We start from the raw sequence: 23,025 nt of genomic DNA on the forward strand, positions 1-23,025 counted from the left end.
GTGGCATTATGTGACAGAAATATGCACAGACATTATTATCTGCCAGACTTATAAAGACGCAGATACACCTGGTTCTGTTTTTTTAATGTCACACACTGTGGAATCACATGCAAGAGCCTCATTTGCTGTCACAGTGAGACAAAAATGGATGTAAAGGTCTTTATACCTCCGTACATCAACAGTTGTGTCCGTTCCGCTCATCAGACCTCGGTGGGAATTACGCACAGGCTCTCCAACAGCTGATCATTACGCACGGCTGCTGTGGATATTTGAAACGACTTTATCCCTAATTCATCACATTTTTCTGCAAACCGTCACCACTGTAAAGTGTCAGTCATCATTATTAAACATCAGAAGAATGATAAATGATTTATTGATAGAGCTCGTGTTGAAACGGACTTTACAAAGTGCTTCAAAACAAAATGAATTGATCGTTAACAGAGAGATGATGCTGAAATAAACAGAATGATGCTTTAATAAGGTTTAATAATTCACCTTTGAATTTTACTGAAAGCTGTGTAGCAAAAATAACGACATAATCTAGCGTGAGGTTATTCACATTCTCAGCGCACATTCTTCCTGTATAAATAGCATAGTTGTTGTGAAACAGCCATATACCCCTGTGATTGGCAGGTTCGTTCAGCTCCAGCTTGTGCAATAAAGGGACCTTCCACACACAACACAGTAAAGTGCCATTCATATAAAACTCGCGGGCCGCACTAACAATAAACTTTCATATCAAGGTGGGGGCCACAAAATAGCCCGAGATTGAGACCCACGATCTAAGCCAAACATTATGCTTTTTCTTGTTTACTGGTTTGTTATATTGTTGCTGCTGTTGTTGTTGCTGCTGCTGTTTTCCTTTTTTTTTCTTTTGTTTTGGTTTGTTTAAGTCTAGTTCTCCCTCTTGTCTTCTGCTGTCATGTGTGTCTTCATGTTGGTCACTTGTGTTGCACTATAAACACAAAAAGATGTAAGCAGACACAAATAAGCTGATTTTGAGCAGAAAAAAGCAGTTAGCAGTTTTACACACAATGTGTATATTGTTGGAAAAATCACCTTAACATTATATGCCGATATAAACATATGTGTACAGTGTAAAAAAATGAGTTCTACATTAAAGCTGCATTCATTGTTTGTTTTGTTATGTTTTTTGGCTACTTGGAAAGTAGAAAATACAATAAACAGAACACAACATATTAATTGACCTTTTAAAGTTGTTATGGCGAACTTGGCCAATGGTTGCCTATTTACACTCTCAGCATACATTGAGCAATAGAATTCATTTGGAGTTGTGTTTCTGACAAATGTTACTCCCCAAAAAAGTGTTTGACTTTTTTCCTGCTATGTTATTGTCCACAGGACAACACTGGGTGTCAGCATGGAAGGTTACAAAGTTTTACAAACCTATATTGTCTCAAAATAATCACAGTGTGTTGGCACATAACCAAAAACTACAGAAGCTGTGTTTAAGACTGTGTTATGATTGACAGTCATGAATCTCATTCTCGTTAACTACTGGGCGATGAAGCAGCCTGATAAAGGAGATTGAGATTCGAAATGGGGAGAAGAAGACTGTGCGACAATCAGAGCTTTGGTGACAACTACAGACAACTGGAACGATCTTTCGTGTGATGCTTCGATGCAGTCGATCTGTGAGAAAATACTTAGCATTGACATAGAATGAGTTTTGAAATAAAACTTTTGTATAAAAATACTTTTAAAATATACACTACTAGTGCAGTGCCCGTTCAAGATATGCCAGTTGGGAATGAGCCGATTGTTTATTATTTCTCTAGAACCACATATATATGTATCAAGTGACAAATGTATCAATTAAAATGATAAGGAATTAATACCTTAAATGGTTTAAATCCAGAGAGAAACTTCAGTGAGACTAAACTGAGGTTGAACCATAGAAGCAGCTTAATTCTGCTGCCAATCAAACGTGTCTGTGCTCCTATTGGCTAGTTTTGCTGCCTCTGCTTGTTTTCTTCTAATGTGCGCGCTTGTTCTTCTCTCTTGGGCAGTTTAATTGAGCGGGGAACATGCCTTTGTCCCCCTCAGCAAGAGCCCAGAAGCCCCACCCTGCTGTGATGTGAAGGTGTTTATATCAAACAGTTCCCGCTGCACTCAGACACGGAGTTGAGCAGCTCACTGTTCGCTTGTTTATTCAAAGTTTATTAATATTAAACATGTCGCATGTCCAAATTGCACTAAAGGCGATCGGATTAACGAAGATATGTGAAGGACATACATACATACAGACAGACAGATTCCTTGCTGTAGTTAGATGAACTGTAGTGCCCATTCCAAACATATCTGAGACATCCAGCACTAAGTCTTAAATGTACATGCCAAGTTTCGTTCACAGTTCAATAGTAGAACTTAAGTCCCTTAAACTTTTTCAAGTCATTATCACTACAGATGTAATCCCACCTCCAACCACAATGTGGGTTGCATTGGCAGAGTGGCACTGTCTGTATTTCCACTCCTTGACTTCACGTGCAGAAGAAGAAGCAGAAGCAACATTTACAAGTGGCAACCTCCGGAGCTGAAAAATGAAGCCAATGCAGAAGTGCCCCAAACCCGCATTCTATCTAATGGCCATCAGGGGGCGACTCCACTGGCTGCAAAAAGAAGTCAGATTGTATGGAAGTCTATGAGCAAATGACGCTACTTCTCTCTTGATTTATTACCTCAGTAAACTGTTTCCTAATGAGTTTATGGTCTCAGTCGCTAGTTTCAAGCCTTCTTCAATACAGCATGATGTTCATTTTGTAAATTATGGGACGGAGACGGAGAAAGGGAGAGTAAAGGACCAGTGAGACAAAAAGGGAGAAATACAGATGGGTGAGACAGAGAAAGGAAGAGAAAAATAAAGAGGAAATGGCGCTCTCCAAAAAAAGAAAAAGAGTGAAAACAGAGCATTTAATCCAGCATGGACAGACTCATTTCTGTTCATACTTCCCACTGGGAGCACTAAACCAGTGTGTCTCATATGTTTAGAAACCATGGCACTTATTAAAAGTGCCAATGTGAAACACCATTATGAGACAAAACATAAAATAAGTTTTGAACAAACATACCCACTCAAATCTGAACCGAGGTCACAGAAAATAAGTAGTCTGAGAGCCCAATATGACCAGTCCACCAGGATCCTGAGCCACACATTCACTGGCCAACAATGTGCTCATGAGTGTTCCCTCAGAGTTGCGTGGATTTTGGGTCAACAAAAAAAGCCGTTTCCTGATGGAGGGGTTGTCAAAGAATGCATGAGTGCAGTAGCTGAAACACTACTTGAGGGAAAACAAAAACAAGAGCTTTGTGATAAAATAAAGCAAATACCCATGTCAGCATCATCTGCCACAAAGAAAAGTGAAATATTGACTCAGGACGTGCTAACCCAGTTAGATGAAGCCATGCATAAGGCACCATGTGTAGGCTTAGCTGTGGATGAGTCCACTGACATGTGTGACAATGTTCAGTGTATGCCAGGTTTTTCAACACAGACCAGAAAGTATTATGTCAAGACCTGTTAGATGTCACTCCCCTTCAGACCAGTACAAGAGGAGAAGACATCTACCTGGTCATTAAGGAGATGTTAACAAAGAGAGGAATAGAGCCAAAGGATGTGGTTTCAATAACCACAGATGGAGCCGCTCCTATGATAGGGAGAGAGAAAGGAGCTGTAGCAAGACTGAAAGAGGACAATCCCGAGCTCATCTCGTACCATTGCATCGTTCATCAATCTGTCCTCTGCGCCTCCCTGTCAAATGAGCATGCTGAATACAATGATGAAAATGATCAATTTTAACAGGGCATCCTCTTCCTACCAGAGAAGTTGATGCCAGTGCTGATGATCTTTTGCTGCACAACAATGTGAGATGGCTCAGCAAAGGCAGGATGTTAGCGCACTTTTGCTCCATTAGGAGGGAAGTAGCATCTTTTTTGGCAGAGCTAAGAAGTCAGAGGGCAACACAGTTTTCTCTCTTTTTAGAAAACGAGAAACACAGTGGCCTTTTTGGTTGATATCACTTCACATTTGAATTAACTGAATTTGAGGCTAGAGGGCAAGGACGATTCAATTTGTGAACTGATGACAGCTGTCCGCTCCTTTCAGAGGAAACTTGAGTTGTTCAAGGAAGACCTGCAGGGAGACTGTGCACACTTCCCAGCAGTGCAAGAACGGGTTCAGGGACAGCGAGATGTGTCTTCTTTTGTTGATTTTATTGATAAGCTGATTGTAAACTTCAGCAACCGTTTTGACAGCTTCAGCTTTGGTCAGCAGCTCACCATGTTCATTCAGAACCCATTTCTCATCACAGATGTCAGGGAGTTCTCAAAGGAAGTCACACAGCACTTTAAATGGGTAAATGCTGGGCCTCTCCAGATGCAATTGGTTGATCTCCAAGCAGATGTGGCCCACTTTGTAAGAACTGACCCTTCCACTTTCTGGCTCCAAATGGTCCCTGAGACAGCTTTCCCAGGTCTGAGGAAAGTAGCACTATACATCTTGACCATGTTTGGCTCCACACACAACTGCGAGGCAGCTTTCTCCACAATGAACATAATCAAAACTAAATATCGTTCCAGGCTCACCAATGAGTACCTCCACATGTGTATGAGAATGGCCCTGACTCCATGCAAGCCCAGGTTTAAAATCCTGGCAGGACAAGCTAGAGCTCAATTTTCTCGCTGAGCAAAAAAAGTGGGGGAGTTGAATAAGGGGGGAAGAAAGTGAGCCTCTAAAACTGTTCAGTTGTTCACATGTATTATCTGTAAAACTGGTTGAGACTGTTGAGTCAAGATGTGAAACAGAAAAGGGGAAATTCAAGCTTTTCCTTCCTTTATTTTATTTTTCTGAAGTTAAGCACTTTATTTGAACATTTTATTTATTCTCTCTTATTTTCAAATGCAGCCCTATTTTATTTAGTAAATGAGATTATTAATATTACATTACACATGTCAGCAGTCATACATATATGTTCAGTTCTATGTTACATGACAATAAATACTGTCAAAAAGTTTTTGAATTGTACTGAATTCATTTGATTTGACAGTCAGGTATTGATTACATGCAGATGTTGATACAACTACTAGGCTACTAAACATTATGATCTTCCGGACCTTTGCTTCAAGAAATTTTCTCCAACTGGACCTCTTAATTTTAGTTGAATACCCCTGGTATAGACAGTTACTCTCTTTCCTGCTCCTAACTTGCATGCTTCAGTTATTGCAATCAGCTCTGCTGCTTGAGCTGAGAAATGGGGTGCAAGTGCTTTTGATCGCAGTACTTTGTCTTTAGTTACCACTGCATAACCACTACTATTTGTTCGTCCCGATTCTTTTTGCATGACCCATCTACAAACATCAATACGTCTGGGTTTTGTTACGCCACATCAGTTAGATCTGCTCTAGGTAATACTTTTTTCATTGCTTCAGTCACACAATCATGTTTGGTGCCTTCTGTTTCGTTCGGTAGTAGATTTGCCAGATTTAGAGTTGTACACCTGTCAATAGTTAGGTGAGGCTGAGAGAGTAGAATGGTCATGCAGTTAAGATATCGAGCTGGGGACATGAAAGCTATTTTTGTCTGTGTTAGTAGAGCATCTACAGCGTGTGACACTTTCAGTGTTAATGGGTGAAATAAGATGATTGTGGCTGAACTTTGTATTGCTAGGGCTTCTGTTTGTACAGCTTGCAAACACTGCAGCATTGCTCTAGCTATTGGATCTAGTTTAGATGAATAATATGCCACAGGTCTAAGTTTCCCTCTGAATGGCTGGGTTAATACATTGGTCATAAACCCACCTCTAGCATCACATGTTTGTACAAAAGGTTTCATATAATCTGGAAGAGCCAGGATTGCTGAACTCACAAACAGTTGTTTTATTTGCACAAATGCATGTTCTCCCTCTGGAGTCCATGTGATAATATCATTGGCTGCCATGGGTTGGTCATAGATAAGCATTTGAAGTGGGTGTGTTACTTCAGCATAGTTTGCAATCCACGCTCTTCAGTTAGTCATCCCTAGAAATGACATCATTTGTTTTTTTGTCTGTGGTTTGGATGCTTGTAATATTGCTCTTTTCCTATTTTCATCTAGGTGTTTGCCTTCAAAAATGATATTAAAACCTAAATATTTCACTGTCTTTTTCCATTATTGTAATTTGTTCTTGCTTACTTTGTGGCCCTGTTCTGCCAAATATTTTAATAGCGCAATAGTATCAATTTTACAATCCTGTTCATTTTCTGACGCGAGTAAAATGTCATCAACATATAATAACAGCTGGCTCCCCCTTAGGGAAGTGAATTGTGCTAAGTTGGATGACATTGCCATTGAAAAGATCGTCGGGCTTTCACAATATCCTTGTGGGAGTCTTGTGAGTGTATACTTTTTACCCCTGTATTGAAATGCAAACCAAAATTGATCTTCCTTATGGAACGAGACAGAGAAAAAATGCATTAGCTAAATCTATCACTGTGAAGTATTTAGCTTTTGGATTACATTCATTTAACAGCGTGTGTGGGTCTGGTACGAGGAGAGCACGTGGTATTACTGCTTTATTTACTGCCTGTAAATCCTGTACCATCCTCCATCCTGTTGATGGGGCTGCCTTTTTTATGGGGAACATGGGGCTATTGCATGCTGCATCTGGGCACTCCCTGATAACTCCTGCACTTTGTAGATCTTTTATTATCGGTGCAATCCCCTCTTCTGTCTCTGGTTTAAGTGGATACTGTCTCTGATATGGCCTGTAAGAGCCTTTTGGAGTTATTTTTACTGGTTGTATTCCTTTAATAAGTCCCTCATCAGCTGATCCTTTGGACCACAACTTTTGAGGTACACTGTTTAGGTCTAACTCTTCTTCGATTGAATCAGGCAATGGTAAAGTCTAGGCTGGTTTCTCCACTGAGGTGAACCACTTGTCCCGCTTGTGTTACCCAGTTCAGGTGGGTACAGTACACATTTAATTTGGGTGCGAATAACACTCTCTCTCTCACCTCCTGCCACTCACAGTTTGATCTCTCTATTTTTGAAACAAACTCACCTAAATCTTTCCACTGCATCTCTAAGGTTTGTAAACAGGAAATGTGCGGTGTCAGGCTTCCTCAATAGTTTTGCTTCTGCTTCTCGGAGGCTCACTGCTCAAACACAGTTTCCTTTTTGGTCCCAATACAGTTTGGTGATAGTCATTTTGCAGCTGGATTCTTTAAAGAACTTTTCATGGTATTCTCTGTCTTGTTCATTTTGATGTCGAAAGTACATTGTGCAATGTAACTCTTCGGGTGTGTGCACTTCAATATTTTTTATTTCAGCTGGAGGAATGCGGTCTTTTACCAATTTCATTAGCTCCTGAGTTATACTTCCTGGCCCAGTTTGAACTAAATCCAAACTGTACCAGTAATTTAACGTCAGTCCTTCGCACACAAATGTTTCTGTGTCATCCTCTTCATCACTGTCGGTTGTTTTTTGGTTAACTTGGCAGGCTTTCGTACCAGAGCCATTTTGATCTGGTACTACAGCTTTCCCGAATTTCGTCATTAAATCTCATCCTAAGAGGTTAACGGGACACATTTGTGATATTACCACTGAGGCATATATGTTTTTCTTTGTTTTGGGATCTTTTATTTTTAGAGGTTCAGTTAATGGTTCAATAGTCACATGTCCTGTGGCTGATCTAACCCTTAAACCGCTGTTTGGTTTTAGGGGAAAATCTTTCCCTGTTTAATTACGTCGCACAACTGTTCGGCAAGCTCCAGAATCACATAAGAATGTTATTGATTTACCCCGTACCTTTAATACTATCTATGGTTTAGTCCCTTCCTGTGATAGTAAAAATTTCAGCTGTTTGTGACGTAGGATTTCATCTACCTCTGTCTCCCTATCTGCTAATGTGTGTGTGTGTGTGTGTGTGTGTGTGTGTGTGTGTCGGTGTTCCGGAGCCAGTCATACAGAGTGGTTTCTTTCCTGTTCTTCTTGTCTGGGTTTCGCTTATCTGCTCCCTCCTTTACCCCGTCCTCCTCTCTCTCCTCCCAATTTCTTTGGAGCTCTGCAGTCTCTTGCATACTGACAAGGTTTGCCACAATTACATTTATATTTTTCATTTAGCAGATGCTTTTATCCAAAGCGACGTACATATGAGACTGATACAACACAAGCAAGGATCTAGTCAGGAGACAACAACATAAGTAAGTGCCATAAAGCTTAAGTTTGGGCCCGATAGGACGTAGATGCCAACAGGCAGTGCAACAAGGCAATGATTAGAGTACATAGAAGTATGTTTTTTTTTTGTTTTGTTTTGTTTTGGGGGTTTTTTTTTGTTTTTGTTTTTTTTTTTTGTTTTTTTCTATCCCTACAGTTCATCAAGTGCAGAGGTGTTCGCAAAAGAGCTTGGTGGCTACAATTGTAGCACACATCCGCTTCTCTGCTCCCACCGCTTCCTCTTCCTCTTCTGTAGTATTTCGGCTCTTTGTTTCCTCGAAAGAAAATTTCATCAGTGTCATCATTATCATGCAAGAATGTATCTGCAACCTTTCTTTTCTTTTTCTTTGCTTCAATTGTTTCTTCTGCATGGGTTGCATAATCAATGGTTCTCTGCAACCCTGCATTTTTCCAGGCAATCAGATGTTTTGCCACAAATTGGCTGATTTCTGGTCTAAATCCAATCATTTTTTAATTGCATACTGTATGGACTATCTCAGTTTCTCATTCATGTGTACAGTATGTAAGTAACTGTATACTGTACCACTTTGTGTCCTCCGAAGAAACTGAGGATCTTGTGGATGCGTCTCTCCTTTCCGTGGGGTGATGTTAACCTTCGTGAAGGGGTTGTGGGGTGAGAAGGCGGGAGGTGGAGCAGTCAGCGGTGGAGGAGGAGGAGGAGGAGGATGAGGAGGAGGTGGTCGAGGCTCAGGGTAAGGCGGAGGATCCAGACGGAACCCACATGGCACGTAGCTGTCATCATTCTGCCGGTCTTGTGCGGACTATAGGACAGGATATATTTTATGATTTTTATCTCTATTCTGTTGAGCGTCCTGTCGCTTATCTATGCCTTCTTGTTGTCTAGCAACCCTTTCTTCTCTCTTTTCTGAAAACCAGTTCATCTGGCTCTTGCTTCTGTCAGCCATGACTTGGCCTGTAGCAGACCTTCTTTCTTTGACTTCCCCTTTTTCCCTTTCGTTCCTTCTGAAATGCCTTTACTAATTCTTCGCAAGCTTCTACGTCTAGTTTTCCTACACAGTCATACTTTTCCTGCCATATCTTGAGATATTTAACAGTATCAGGATGGAGTAGTTTCATGCGTTCGGCGTCTCTACCATATATCTCTGCTTGTGGTTTTTTACAGCTACAACAGTTACCCATTGTAGAGGCCTCTTTTTTTTCTCTTTTCTTTTTTTTCTCTTTTTTTTGTATGTGGTAAAGCTATTTAATTTCCTGGCCCCAACATTGGGCCCCAATAGGGGCCCAACATTGGCCGCCAAAATGTTAAAAGAATTTCTTCGTAATGACCATTAAACAATAGAGACTGGAGCTAAAGTATCAAAATTCAGCAGAATTTATTTTCTTGTACAAGAAGGAGCGTTTCAGGATGAGGTTACAAAGAAAAGATGACTTGTCTCGCCCTGTCGCCAAGGAATTTTATTTTCTACATCTTCCTCTTTACAAGAATAATACTGAACTTCCTTTATTCTTAGCTGATGAGTCTGCTGATGTTGCAGAGTTGCAGTACAATACAGGAACATTTAATCATGATCTATGTAAAATAGTAACACACATACACAGTGTAATCATAACTTTTATAACAACTTAAAACCATTAAGACATACTTTAATGAGTAAATGAATATGCTAGAAAAGAGCATCAGAACTCAGGGCAGGAAACACAGTCACTCTGCATCACGCTACTGCTGTCCTCCGATTCCATCATCAGCCAATGAGGAAACTCCGACACTCAGTTGGCTGACCAGTGGTGTAACTTCATAATGCACTCACTCACTAACTCAACCGTGGTTATATAGGGCTGGTCTGTGGCTGGTCCAGCCAAAAACTGTGACGGAGAGACAGTTTCATCTTCTACAGTACATGTACAGCAGCCAGTGCTACACAGCTGTCCTTTTAGAAAATACCATAGTTGCTTTTCAACAATGGAAGAAATCTATGTCAATGCTGAAGACATGAAATATGTTGATACCAAACATTCAATAATTCAGACAGGTAAGAATATTCATTCAGACAGAGAAGCTGACAGACTGAGCTGTGAATAGTATGTTTTAATTGTATGATTGATTGGATTCACTGGTCTTTTCTCTGTTCAGGTCCGAAGACTTCAGAGAGGAGATTTCATGGAGCTGTTCTTGTCTTTCTGGGGCTGCTGAGTGTTTTCCTGCTGGCTGGACTCATCGGCCTCGGCGTCTACTGTGAGTCTGGTTAACATTCAGAAGTTTAAGTCAGACTGAACTCATGATTATCGGAGCTGATTATTCTACTCTGAAAGATGATGTCCTGACTTTGTTCTGGTTTGCGTTGGTCTTAATTACTGTTTAAATTTGTTAAAGTGTCATACAAATACAACATTGACTACAATATACACATTTTTAAATAGATGAGATAAAAAGATTTTCCTGAGGAATGTGACTTTTTTCAAATATTTTAACAACAATTCACGTCTTAGAGAGAAGGAACAATTCTTTTCTCTCCAAGATGTGAATTGAGTGATTGCACATTTTGTATTTTGTCATTGTTTTATCATTGTAAATGTACATTACCATAAATTTGTTTATTTGTTTATTATTTGTTTGTTTAATAAATTTGTTGGTAAACTAATGAATGAATGAATGCTCCATAGTACTGTGGTAATAATAGAAAATGACCTACTGTGTGTCAGAGTTTCACCAGAGATAGAGAGAGAGATATTTAATAGACTGATTTAAAATCATGAGCATCAGCTGTCGTCATGGGGCAAAATTAGGAAACAATTTGACTTGTGTTGATATTGTGTAATATTACATGATATGAATTTATAAGGTATTTGCTGTTTCACAGACATGTCATGACATTTCAAAAACATGCCTCATTCAGGGTTGACAGGCTTGCTGCTTGACGCGGCCTCTGTCAAAGATAGACGAGGCACCTATCTTTAGCGCAGCAGAGCGGAGAGACGCTTCTGAAACGCGCCGCAGCGCGCCCGGTGGAATCGGATACATTGACTAGAGTGGCCGCGATCAGTTCCGGCAGCCGCGTCGGAGCCGGAACGCAGCGCCATAGACTGTATAAAAATATGGACATAGTTACCATGACATCACTCGTTGGTTTCTGAAGATCGGTTTTGAAGCTCAAAGTGAGCCGCTCCGGCCATTGCCATCTTGGCACCTCTGAATGGCTGAAACAAGCCACCAAGCCACCTGGCATACCTGTCACTCAAAGCAGCCATGTCCTTCATTATGCATAACTTTACGGCTTAATAAAATTCAAATGGGTGAGTGATAAAAAAATTCACCCCCCGTACAGTTGTCATGAAAGGAGAAATTAGCTATAGAGACCAAAACCATTTTTTGTACCAGGCTGTAAACATGTTTATTTCTGCTGTAAAGTTGGACATTTTAACTTGGGGGTCTATGGGGAATGACTCGCTTTTGGAGCCAACTTCAAGTGGCCATTCAAGGAACTGCAGTTTTTGGCACTTCCACATTGGCTTCATTTTACAGCCCCAGAGGTTGCCGCTCGCGCAGCGCACACACGCCCGGTGGAATTTAGGGGTTAAGCAGCACAGAACAGATCGAGCTGGGCAGGAAGTCAGACACAGAAACAGCACTGAGCAGACTCCTGGTCGTACATCAATAATAAAAGCAATTAAAACAGATGAATAAAGAAACCATTTAACTACATAGCCTACTTAACCATAGCAGAAGCACAAAAATCAAGGAAAATGACCAAATCAACAAAAGCTGAGCAAGTTAACAAAATTGGGCAGTTTAGTTGCCCTGCTACTGCAGTAATTACGGTAGCCTTAAGGGACTTTATCAGCTTTGATTAGGCTGCTGTAATTACTGTAGTAGGAGTGCAACTGACTTTAAACGGCGGAAGGCTTCCCCACAGTGAGGATGCTCCGCCTCTGACACGCTCCCAGTGGAAGCGAGCGCTGTGCAGAGAACGGAACGCGATGTACAACAGCCCGGTGGAATCCTGGGGTCATAGTAATGTTAATGTAACATTAGCTTGATAGTTTGGAGCGCTTGACTGCTCATGCATTCCCACCGTGTGTAGTTTGTCCACAGTTAGTGTAATTAACACCATACCAGTTAAAGTTGTGCTTCATGCTCTGTCAGATTTTTAAAACGTTTTTTATATTTCCAGAGTGAGTGAAGGAATCAGGAGAGAGGAGACAGAAGTGAGGAAGCAGGATGTAAAGTTAAAGGTGTTGAAAGAAAAACAAGGAGAAAGTAAAGAACTGATTCAAGAAGGAAGAAGGTGCAACTGTTTCAAGATGTAAAGAAAAAGTTTAAGGAGGAAAGAGAAACACATAAAAACAGCCCATGTACATTATAGGTAGGTTGGTTTCAGAGGTTGGTGACAGTCGTGGCTAATCACATTCACATTCACCCTTTTTGTCCAATTTAAAAGCAGGGCTCTCCCTGACATGATGCAGTGTTTTCTAGGAGATAACCTCAACTCATACTATTACCCAGGATGATTTTCATCAGACTGTCTAATGTTTCTACAAAAAGCCGCGTATGCCATCATTTGAAATATACTATATCTGTATAAAAGTCTACACATAAGGGCTTAAAGTTGAATTTCTGGATATTGAAAATAAGATGGTCAACATGATGCACCGTTTGACTTAAAATCACAATCATCTACGCACTATCCACATTTGCAGTTACAAATCCTACTGTAATGCATATAAATAAAACTAAAGTTAAAAACATCATTACTATACTGTAGATTGTATTATCTTGTTTTCTTTTTTATTATTATCATTTTTTACATTTAGTTCTTTTTATTTAGATGCAGCTGTTTTCACATGCAAAAAGAAATACTGGGAATAATAAAATTGCCTTTTCAATTCTACTTTCCATTAATTGGCAATTATCATATTGATCTTGTTTGCAAGCCACAAAATGCGGATTTTATTTTTTCAGTCATATTATAAATTTTAACCATCAGTGCTATGTGAACAATTATCATTTTATTTCACTTCATCATGCTGGTCAAGGCAGCCCCATGTCTATTCGCCCAGATTTTGCCCAACTCATTTAAATGAAGAGTATAAAGAATAAACCAAGGATCACTATAATTAATGGCTAGATGTTAAACTTTTAACCTTACAGTAGTGTGACAGACCAAAACATTTTTTGCATTATAGGGAGGGAAAGTAAAATTGTTTTCAACCACTATGTCAAGGAAAATTATGAAGATAAAAGATAACAAGCTTTTATGTGACTCACAAATACTATATAAAGTTTTCACAAATATGTATTTTTAAAAATTAGTCCAGTAGATTATTTAAAGTTTTGAGGGACCCTTTTGGGACCTGGGACCCACTGGTTCCTCTTGAGGGTAGATTCTAAGAGTCTCCCAGTGCAATTTGAATGATTTCCCTCAATCAATCATCTTCTACTATGTTAACTGGGCAGCAATTTTTAGCTATCCAGTTAGTCAAAGCATTAGGGTGCTGTCAATTTCCTTGGCCAGGGCTGCTCCTGTCTGTGCTTCATATACTGCTTTTGTTTTGAGGACCTTCCCTATGAGCCTAATCCTTTCTGACATAATGCAGTTTCACTGTTAGGTAGTGGTCCTGAGTTAGGATTGTCCATCCATCTGCTGTGATGGCTGCCTTTGATATTCTTTAGTCCAGATATTAAATTGTGCTTTTCAACATGGTATCAGGCAGGGATCAGGCAGTTGGTTAGACTCTCTCTCAATGGAGGTTTATGCTTTGGGTTTATTGTCTTTGTCATCTTCCTACAGATTATGTGAATGAAATACTAAGCTGATTAGAATAGAATATCAACATGCAACTTGACAATTCTGATGTCATTTTAGCCCCCATCTCAGAAAAATGCATATTGTACTTTTTTGAACATGAACATGAACATGTTGGTGTATATGAATGAAGAGTTGGTGCCTGGCTTTGCAACTCAGATGAAAGAGAAGCTGCACGACTGCATGAAGGGGACAAAACCCTTTGACAGCGACTTGAACAGGCTTTAGGCAGAGCAGAAGCACATTGAGCCGCAAGCTCAATGTAATGCACCAGATGAGGGTGCTAGTGAGCCTCCAGAAGAAGAAGGGAAAGCTGAGTTGAAGGGAAAGAGCGAAAGGCTAGAACAATCCCTCCAAGAATGTAATCATGAGCTCGCCACAACAATAGATCGACTTGACAGGCCTGATAACCTCCTTAAGTGTGCAGTAGAGGAAATAAAAGAACTGAAAGCTAAGGTCGGAGTCTATGCCAAATTTAGAGAAGCTGACCAAAAGTACATACGAGACATACGATAGAGCAGACGCACTAGTGACTTACGCTGGCCAGGCTGGCTACTTCTGGCTACTTCTCATTCCCCTCACCCATCTGCCCACCTGCACCTCATCTCCTCATTATTTCAGTTAGTATTTCAGTCCTGTGTTTCAGTTCAGTCTTGTTGGATCCTTTGTTCTGTAAAGTTCTGCTCTGTTCAGTCTGGTTTTGTTTTGCTGTATTAAAGAGACTTCTTTCTGGTTGTTTTGTCCTGCATTTGGGTCCACCTGCTCCGCTACTCCTGACAGCTATTTGCTTTAAAATGATACTGGGAGCTGTAATTACTGAAAATGTACATTTGAAAAGTTTTAAAATGGTATTTGAGATAAGTGACTAAATATACATAAATATGACATGTCTTTTGGTTTATTTCAGATTCCGTTGTCATAAACAACCTGACTGAGCGTCTCCAGGACAGTAATAACAAGCTTTGTTCCGTGTCTGAAGAGAGAGACCTGCTGCTTACCAACCTCACTGGAACTATAGACATGGACGAGCTTCAGAGTTTGTCTGTACAGAGTGAGTGACATCTGTGGCTATTCAGTACTGCACACACATTGTAGAAGAGCACCTACAGAGAATGCTATGCTGAAAATAGAAGATGTTGTGGCAATCTGTCCTATTAATTATACAAATTATCTTCAATCAACAAGTTACAACAAACTTGTTGATTGTAACTGTAAAAAACTTTGTGGATTCGTTCTTGTATTTACTCAGTTTCAAACATTTTAAAATAATTTTTGTCATCAGGAAATTCCAAACACTGTCAACATTTAGCATGTTAGCATTCTAACCAATAATATCATGCTAACATGCTAAATGTGACTTTTGTAACACGCTACAGTAAATTTAGCATGTTACAATTCAAAATGTGGTAACACTTGATATGACGCCCATGATTATAATACATTATAAACATACTTGTAATGCAGTGTAATCTGCTTATAGCACTGTATAATTATAGTTCTAAGCACTCATAAATATTCATAATGCTTTATAACAATAATCATAACACATTATGATGTATACTATAATGACTTATAAGGCCAAGTATCGTAATACTTAATTGCTGATCACTCACTGACGTTTTTTTTTCATAGTGATCATAGTGTATTGTAATTCTCATAGTTGTAATGCATTATAAAATGATTATAATGTCTCAGTAATCACTGTTATGAAGCATTAAAATGTGATTGTGAGTTACTCTAAGTGGTTATTGTTTGCTTTAAGTCAACTGAAAAAAATATCATTAAATCTATGCAAGAACACTCAGGACCCTATTTTAACGATCTAAGCTCACGGTCTGAAGCGCATGGTACAAGTGCATTTAGGGTGTGTCCAAATCCACTTTTGCTAGTTTAACAGCAGAAGAAAGGTCGCATTGTTCAAAAAGGTTGTTGTACATAGTCTCTTAATTAATCATGGATGTGTTTTACGCGTAACATGCAATAAACCAATCAGAGTGTCATCTCCCATTCCCTTGAAAAGCCAGATATGCTTGTACCTTGGTGGATTGCTATTACAATGACGCATTTGCCAAATAGTAAGAAGGAACGCTTCTCTGCAGAGGAATGGGATCTGCTTGTGCACGCAGTGAAAGTGCACAATCCATTACGATCACACTGGCCCCTGCTGCTCCTGGACCCTGCCTCCCTACAAGGTTTTAATTGCTGAAAGTATGGAAACCTGATCACTGTAATCTCAAAAATGTTAAAGATTATTTGTTAAATATTGTCCAAAAGTTAAATCATTAATTTTAATCATATAAAAAATCATCATACACAGTTGTCAGGACTTGATCAGCTCTCCGAGGTGCTGATCCTGCTGCTGGCAGCAGCTAAGAGCTGTGCACCATTCTTTCCTTCTTAAGATTAATCATTGTTTTCACTTAATTTATTTCCCCATGTGTTCCTCATGTCCTCATGTATTGATGAGCAGGAAATCCATGTCTGATCCGTTGTTGAAATCCGTTTGCTGGGTCTTGACACACACCGTCAACCTGACAGGTTTGTTTAAATACCTCCATGTATTGCCACGATATGGTCAAATAACAATAGACAATTTCGTCTGTCATTACTGCAATTAATTAATTCTGATAAATATTAGGACTAAACATTATGACATGTATTTTTTCAAATATGTTAATGTACACAATAATAATCTTTCACATTGTAATCCTTTCTGTAATCTTTGCATGTTTGTGCGCTGCTGTGTGTATGTGCGTTGTTCACCTGCCTATGTAGGCATATTACTGTCTTGATAATGTGCCCTTAAAAAAACAGTGAAATACTGCACCATCGACCTCAGACCAGGTTTTTGTTGCTCAATAACGAAATCGATTTCCGCTGCCTCAAGATAGCAATGCTCCAACAATGCGCCCGACCATACCTCATTTTAAGACCAACACGCCCATGGGCGCTGAGATGGGCACAAGTGGTAGTGCTATTTAAACTAGGTGGGTGCTTAAACCAGCAAAGACACTGGCATTGTGCTTGGCGATGCTTTGTATCGGGTGTAAGATAGGGCCCAAAATGTTGTAAAATTAATTAATTTGTTCAACGAGTCATAACACACAATGAAGTGAGCACTCCCATTTGACAATGAACAACTGAATGATGGACATTTACAATTCACTAATGTAAGTGAGAAATACTGCTTACACTCATAATTTGAAAATTGGCTATATTGGCTCAAAAAAACAAGTAACTTTAACTTTAACTAAAATATATTACATAGAATAATATTGCTGTATTGTTTGTTTATATTTCATAAGTATTATATTTAGACTTGGTCCTCAAAATGAGTCGAAGTGAATGAGGAGCCTGACACCTGGGAGGAATGGTGGTGTTGACAGCAGATGACAGGGACAGTAGTGGACACTAGCTTATTAGTAGATGACTTTAGACAGAGGTAAGACTGCTGATTTTTGACAAGTTCTACTAAAGTGAAATATCCCTTTTAAAGGCTGAGACTTACCAAGTGTTAACACCAGTGCTATTTTTTTTAAGGAGTCACTTTTGTTGATCAAATGTTTACATAAAAGTAAAGTATACAGCTACAGGTAAAGTAGAATTGTTTCAGGTATTGTCCATCATTTTAATCAATTTAGTGAGTTTTTTGGGGAAACATTACATTAGTCAAATGTAAATGTCCATCATTCAGTTGTTCATCATCAAAAAGTTGTCACATCGGAGTACTCAATTTTTGTTATGACCCTTTACGCAAATAAATGAATTTTGCAATGTTTTGTGTTGATCTTGCATAGATTTAATGATATTTTTCACTCAAAGCAAACAATGACCACTTATAGTGACTTATAACCAGCGTGTAATGTATTATATCTGCCCATACCTCGAGAATTTCATTACTTCACTTAAAACACCCAATGACCACTTAGAGTAACTTATAATCACATTTTAATGCATTATAACAGTGATTTTAATGCATTATAAAATGATTATAATGTATTACAACTATGAGAATTATAAAAAATTATGATCCTCGCAAAAAAATGTCAGTGTGTGACCAGCAAGTATTATGATACTTGGCCTTATAAGTCATTATAAAATTCTTTATAATGTGTTATGATTATTGTTATAAAGCATTATGAATATTTATGAGTGCTTATAACATAATTATACAGCTATAAGCAGATTATAATGCATTATAAATATGTTTATAATGCATTATAAACATATTTATGGGTGTAAAAGAAGTGTTACTCAAATAGTTATGTGTATCACATGTAATTAACTTTGTTCAAGCCTGAAAATTGCCACTAAAATGATCCTGAAACAAATGTTTCCACATCACTCTGAGGTAATTCATCACTTGACCAGGATTAGCTTCCAAACTACTTGTGATGTCACAAATCATGCTGGTAAACTCAGATTTAAGGTGAGAAGGTGAGCACAGAGAGACTTTCCCCTTCAGATGATGAATGTGAAAACAAACTGCACATACATCATTCAGCACAGTAAAGCACAGACAGTACAGTTAGTACAGTAGACGTCTAGAAAAGTTTTACTTTTTAACCAAATATACAAAAGATCTGACTTCAAAGTGAACATAAAGTGGCTTGTATATCATTAGTTATATCATAAGTTCAAGCACCTTATTTGATCCGAGTCATCAGGACATAGTTCAATTAAACAACAACAACTAAACAATTAATGTTAAGCAATGTTGTGTAATTTTCAAAGTGCATAGTAAGTATCCTACTTCAGTATCTCGGAGTTAACTACTTAACTATTTGTGTTTTAAGACAGCATCCCCAAATGTTAAGGTGCCTTACAGGTTGTCATATTTTTGGTCTGTAGCCAAAAATCACATAACAAATGATCCTGATTGAAAACTAGTTTTTATGGAAGATCAATATGCTGTGTATCAATATGTTGTGTACAATAACAAAACTATGATTGTAGTGGGAAGGTTAACATTTTTTCTTACATTTAATAGATGTTATAATCTAAGGAAATAGCTAAGATATTTTTATTTTATTAAAAACAAAGAATTTCTGATCTAGTGTATACTTTTATTGAAGAAGGATGCTTTCTCTTCCACTGGTCCAACGTTACTCAGAAGTACTTCAGACAATCTCTGGTTGTCTTATTCAAAACAAAGCACTCACAAGTCCAGTTTTAGAGACCTGCACCTGACTTGACCTGTTAATGTAACATGAAACCTGACCTATAATCAACAGACTACACACTCAGTTAACAACACTTTATTTGTTACTTTCACATGACCAAAAAACAAGTCAGGTTAGCCTTAACTAGGATAAACAGATGTTTGCTTAATAGCACAAAGATCACTGGTTTAACTGTAGGCTGATTTAAAGTTTTATAAAAGGATTAAAGGGTTGATGATTTTTTGAGCTACCTGGTGCAAGACTCTGACTCAAATGTAATGTTAGTGGTGGTATTACATGAATTTTTGTTGATTCAAATTTTACTTTCATCTGATGGTGTGAGCTGAGCTTTGAGAGATCCTTGTATGATGATTTAAAGCATGTTGTGATTGGGGACACAAAGCTGTTGCCACTCGCTTTGGAAAAACTGCTGAGAATGGTTTCAAAGCATTTTATACATTCAAAGGGAGGCATCTGCTGGCCAAACCTCGGTATTGAGCTCATGATCAAACAGTGAGTCAAACTAGCTGTCAAAGAAAGTGAGCGGGAGATTTTGAGATTTGAGATTTTGATAAACGTATATGTGTTTATTTCTGTGGTGTCATCCAGTGTTAGTATCCCACCTCAAAATCTGACATGGAGACACAGAAAGAATGAGCTGAAATCAACAGTTTGTTCTATTATCTTCAAATAAAAACTGATGTCATCAAAATAATTTGAAAGATGCAATAATCACAAAAATTGTATTCATACCACAGAACTCCAGCTAAAAATCAGCACCAGAAATGCTCCATAGTTGGTAGAATATCAACAAGTCAACTCTAGTCACATGTTATGTTGTTTTAACCCTCATACTTTGGAAACAGACAGACTTGATTCTTGTCTAATTTCTAATGTTGTGTGTTACAGACAGAATTTGTCCTGCAGGATGGAGGATGTTCGGATGTTCCTGTTATTTCCTCTCCAATGAGTCTGGTTCCTGGTCAAGAGGCAGACAGGACTGCAGAGAGAAAGGAGCAGATCTGGTGGTTATAGACAGCACTAAAGAACAGGTACAGAGTGTTTGTTTCTATGCTTGTAAAGAAACTGTGCCTAATTGCAATCTTCCTGTACCTTGAAAAAAAGCTAAAATACTTACTTATTAATCAATTAATGTATTTATTTTTATGGATCATTGGTGTTCAACACCTTGACAACAATAATTCAAATGATTTGAATGAACTTGTGCTGCTCTGTAGCATGTTTTGCTGGTATTCTTAAGTTTGCACATTTGCCTTAAAATCAAAGTATTTCATTTCATCTTTAGCAAGCTAGCTAACATTCTTTTAACCTTTCAAATCAAACTCCAGAAGCAGTCACTCATACACTGCAAGTATTTAATCAGTACAGATCTGTGTATCAGTTTAAGAAAAAACATGATGATGTCTGGCAACAGGAATTCTGTATACAGTAATTTATGCACAATTTAATGAAATGTCTTATTCCCTGATTTCTTTCTTGAGAAAGAAAATAGAAATAGTTATTAATAGGTATTCAAGCAGTGCTAACACTACACATTCACTACATAAATGTGCTTGTAAATGAGGACAAATACAGGTCAGTTGCCACTAAGCTTCGCAGCTATTTAAAGACCACAACAAAAGCTGTGGCAGTGTCAATAGTTTTTTTTTTTTTTTTTTTTTTCTTTAGATTATTTGTTTGTATAAATAACAAGACACAAAAACCCATCATACATTAAAGGAGTAAAGGACTGTGCAGATGAGATTCTAAAAAAAAACAAAAACAAAAGGGCACATCAAAAAAGTTTTTTAAAAAAGTATAAAATTTAAGTTTATCAAAGAAGAAAATATTATGATTTTATTAGTAGTATATTTTAATAATAATAATAATAATAAAAATAGTTAAATTCATTATTATCAATTATGTTCAGAGTAATCCTATGTAAACTACACAGTGTTGTTCAAACAACAATATAAATAATATGACTTTTTTCCCTTCTTTATTGAAAACAGACATTCTTTTCTACCTTCACTGAGGTAGAAACTATGATTTGGATTGGTTTGACTGACAGAGACAAAGAGGGAACCTGGAAATGGATTGATGGAACACCACTGACTTTAAGGTTTGGCTTCAGTTGGTTGTTTATTGACAACATACACAAACACTGCTGTATATTAGAGGTTGGTGATATGTATTAAATCTTCTATCACAGACAATGTGAGGTGACTGGCAGTTCCAGGTTGGTCTGAAGCTTTTCTGGTTAAATCATCAGTGCAAAATGATAATGATGAGAAAAAAATCAAACCAAACTACCATTTCATGGTGCATCTGAGAAGGTTTCTGGTCCACAGTCAAGTTTCACACTTCACCAAACAGTCATAAATTAATAGATAAAAATGTCATAGATCAGTTTACTTTTCGATTCTTGAGCAATCTGGTAGAATTCAACATCTATGGTGGAACTAAAACTTTTACACAGTACTGTAACTGATGACCAGAACACTATGGTGGGGGTTTATTTATACAGGAAGCTCCTTTGTTGCTATTTGATGACTGCAAATTTACATTTAGGAAAAATACTACAGTGAACCTGCAGCACTGTTCAATTTGCTACTTTATGGCTCACAACTATACTAAGGCACATCATGCAAGATAAAAGAAATTCCATTCTGTGATGTTTGTGAAGAAATATTATTTGTGTGAAGGACTGTGTTCATGTCAGAGATTAAGTGTCACGATTCTCTTGTTCACTGACCTGTAGGTACTGGGAAACAAATGAGCCTAATAATGGAGGTGGAGATCCGCAGTGGGGTGAAGAGGACTGTGCACATATCAGGACTGGCAAGAAAACTGAAGACAACTGGAATGATCTGTCATGTGATACTTCTCTGCGGTGGATCTGTGAGAAAAATGCTGGTGTATAATATGTAAAAATGCTTTTTCAATGCAAACTATGATTTTGCAATAAGGCAAATCAGTTTGTATGTGTGTGAAATTAAAACTTTTCTCTGCTGTGCTGATGACCTTTTGCTTCTGCTTTGCCTTTTTAAAGAGATTTCCATAATGTTTACAGCTTTTGCCAGAAGAGCTTCATTAACCAATTTCCAATGTTTCAAACAACTAAAAGAAGCAGACAGATAAAACAAATCAAACCTCTGCAAAATGCAACAGATTCATAAAAACCTTTATTTTGATTAATGTCTTAGCTAAAGATTTCATGATAGTTGAAAGTTGCAAAAAACTTGATTGAGACCATTTCTTATGACATCCCTCATATCATAATTAAACAATGTAATATAGATTTTGTGTAATTATGTCTTATTATAATCATCTAATGACACTTTCCTGAAAATAATTTTTAAATGACGTCTGTTCAGCAGCTGACAGATCTCTTTAGCAGAGGCCATCAGTGTTTGTGAATTTTACTTGATAATTAGTGGTTTCACCCAGGAAACACTTGCTGTTTTGAGAAAATTATCAAATTATTTTAGATGAAATGTAAACCAAAACTATTCAACAGATGAGTCAATATAAAGTCAGTCAATTACAACATATGAGCACTGTACTGGAGTCAGACGTTTGTCATGATGTCCTTTGTAATGCTGGTAGCTGATACTAGTTGTGCTTTTTATGCAATTATGAAAACAATTAAAATCTTTTTAAATAATTAATTTGTTTTCAGTGTCTTTATGTTTCTTTTATTATCATTAATTGTGCAGAAAAACCCTGTTCTACTGGGATGTGAAAGGTCAGATACAGATGGGGATTTCATTCATTCAAAACTGGACTTGAAGCACTGGTTGTTTGTACAAGTGACTTGAGGAAGAGTTCAGGTGGACAGGTGGGTCAGCAAACCATGTGGCTTTGACAT

General features: G+C 38.0%; 1 protein-coding gene across 1 annotated transcript; it reads left to right on the top strand.

Moving 5' to 3' along the window:
* Positions 1 to 9,581: 9,581 nt before the first annotated feature.
* On the top strand, positions 9,582 to 22,177 carry LOC121906612 (CD209 antigen-like protein E). The gene is made up of 6 exons (XM_042425549.1): positions 9,582 to 10,221; positions 10,323 to 10,424; positions 14,900 to 15,043; positions 20,064 to 20,206; positions 21,167 to 21,276; positions 21,916 to 22,177. Exons 1-6 carry the CDS (start codon positions 10,152 to 10,154, stop codon positions 22,076 to 22,078), a joined length of 732 nt encoding a protein of 243 aa, XP_042281483.1. The 5' UTR covers positions 9,582 to 10,151; the 3' UTR covers positions 22,079 to 22,177.
* The last annotated feature ends 848 nt before the right edge of the window (positions 22,178 to 23,025 follow it).

The sequence above is a fragment of the Thunnus maccoyii genome, chromosome 11 (assembly GCF_910596095.1).
Source record: "Thunnus maccoyii chromosome 11, fThuMac1.1, whole genome shotgun sequence".
Taxonomy (NCBI): Eukaryota; Metazoa; Chordata; class Actinopteri; order Scombriformes; family Scombridae; genus Thunnus; species Thunnus maccoyii.

What these genes read in the sequence shown, in the direction of transcription:
- LOC121906612 (XM_042425549.1), top strand. Translation starts at nt 10,152, where the DNA reads ATGGAAGAAATCTATGTCAATGCTGAAGACATGAAATATGTTGATACC. An exon ending in CATCGGCCTCGGCGTCTACT is followed by an intron (nt 10,425 to 14,899) that starts GTGAGTCTGGTT and finishes GGTTTATTTCAG; the next exon opens with ATTCCGTTGTCATAAACAAC. An exon ending in TCAGAGTTTGTCTGTACAGA is followed by an intron (nt 15,044 to 20,063) that starts GTGAGTGACATC and finishes TGTGTGTTACAG; the next exon opens with ACAGAATTTGTCCTGCAGGA.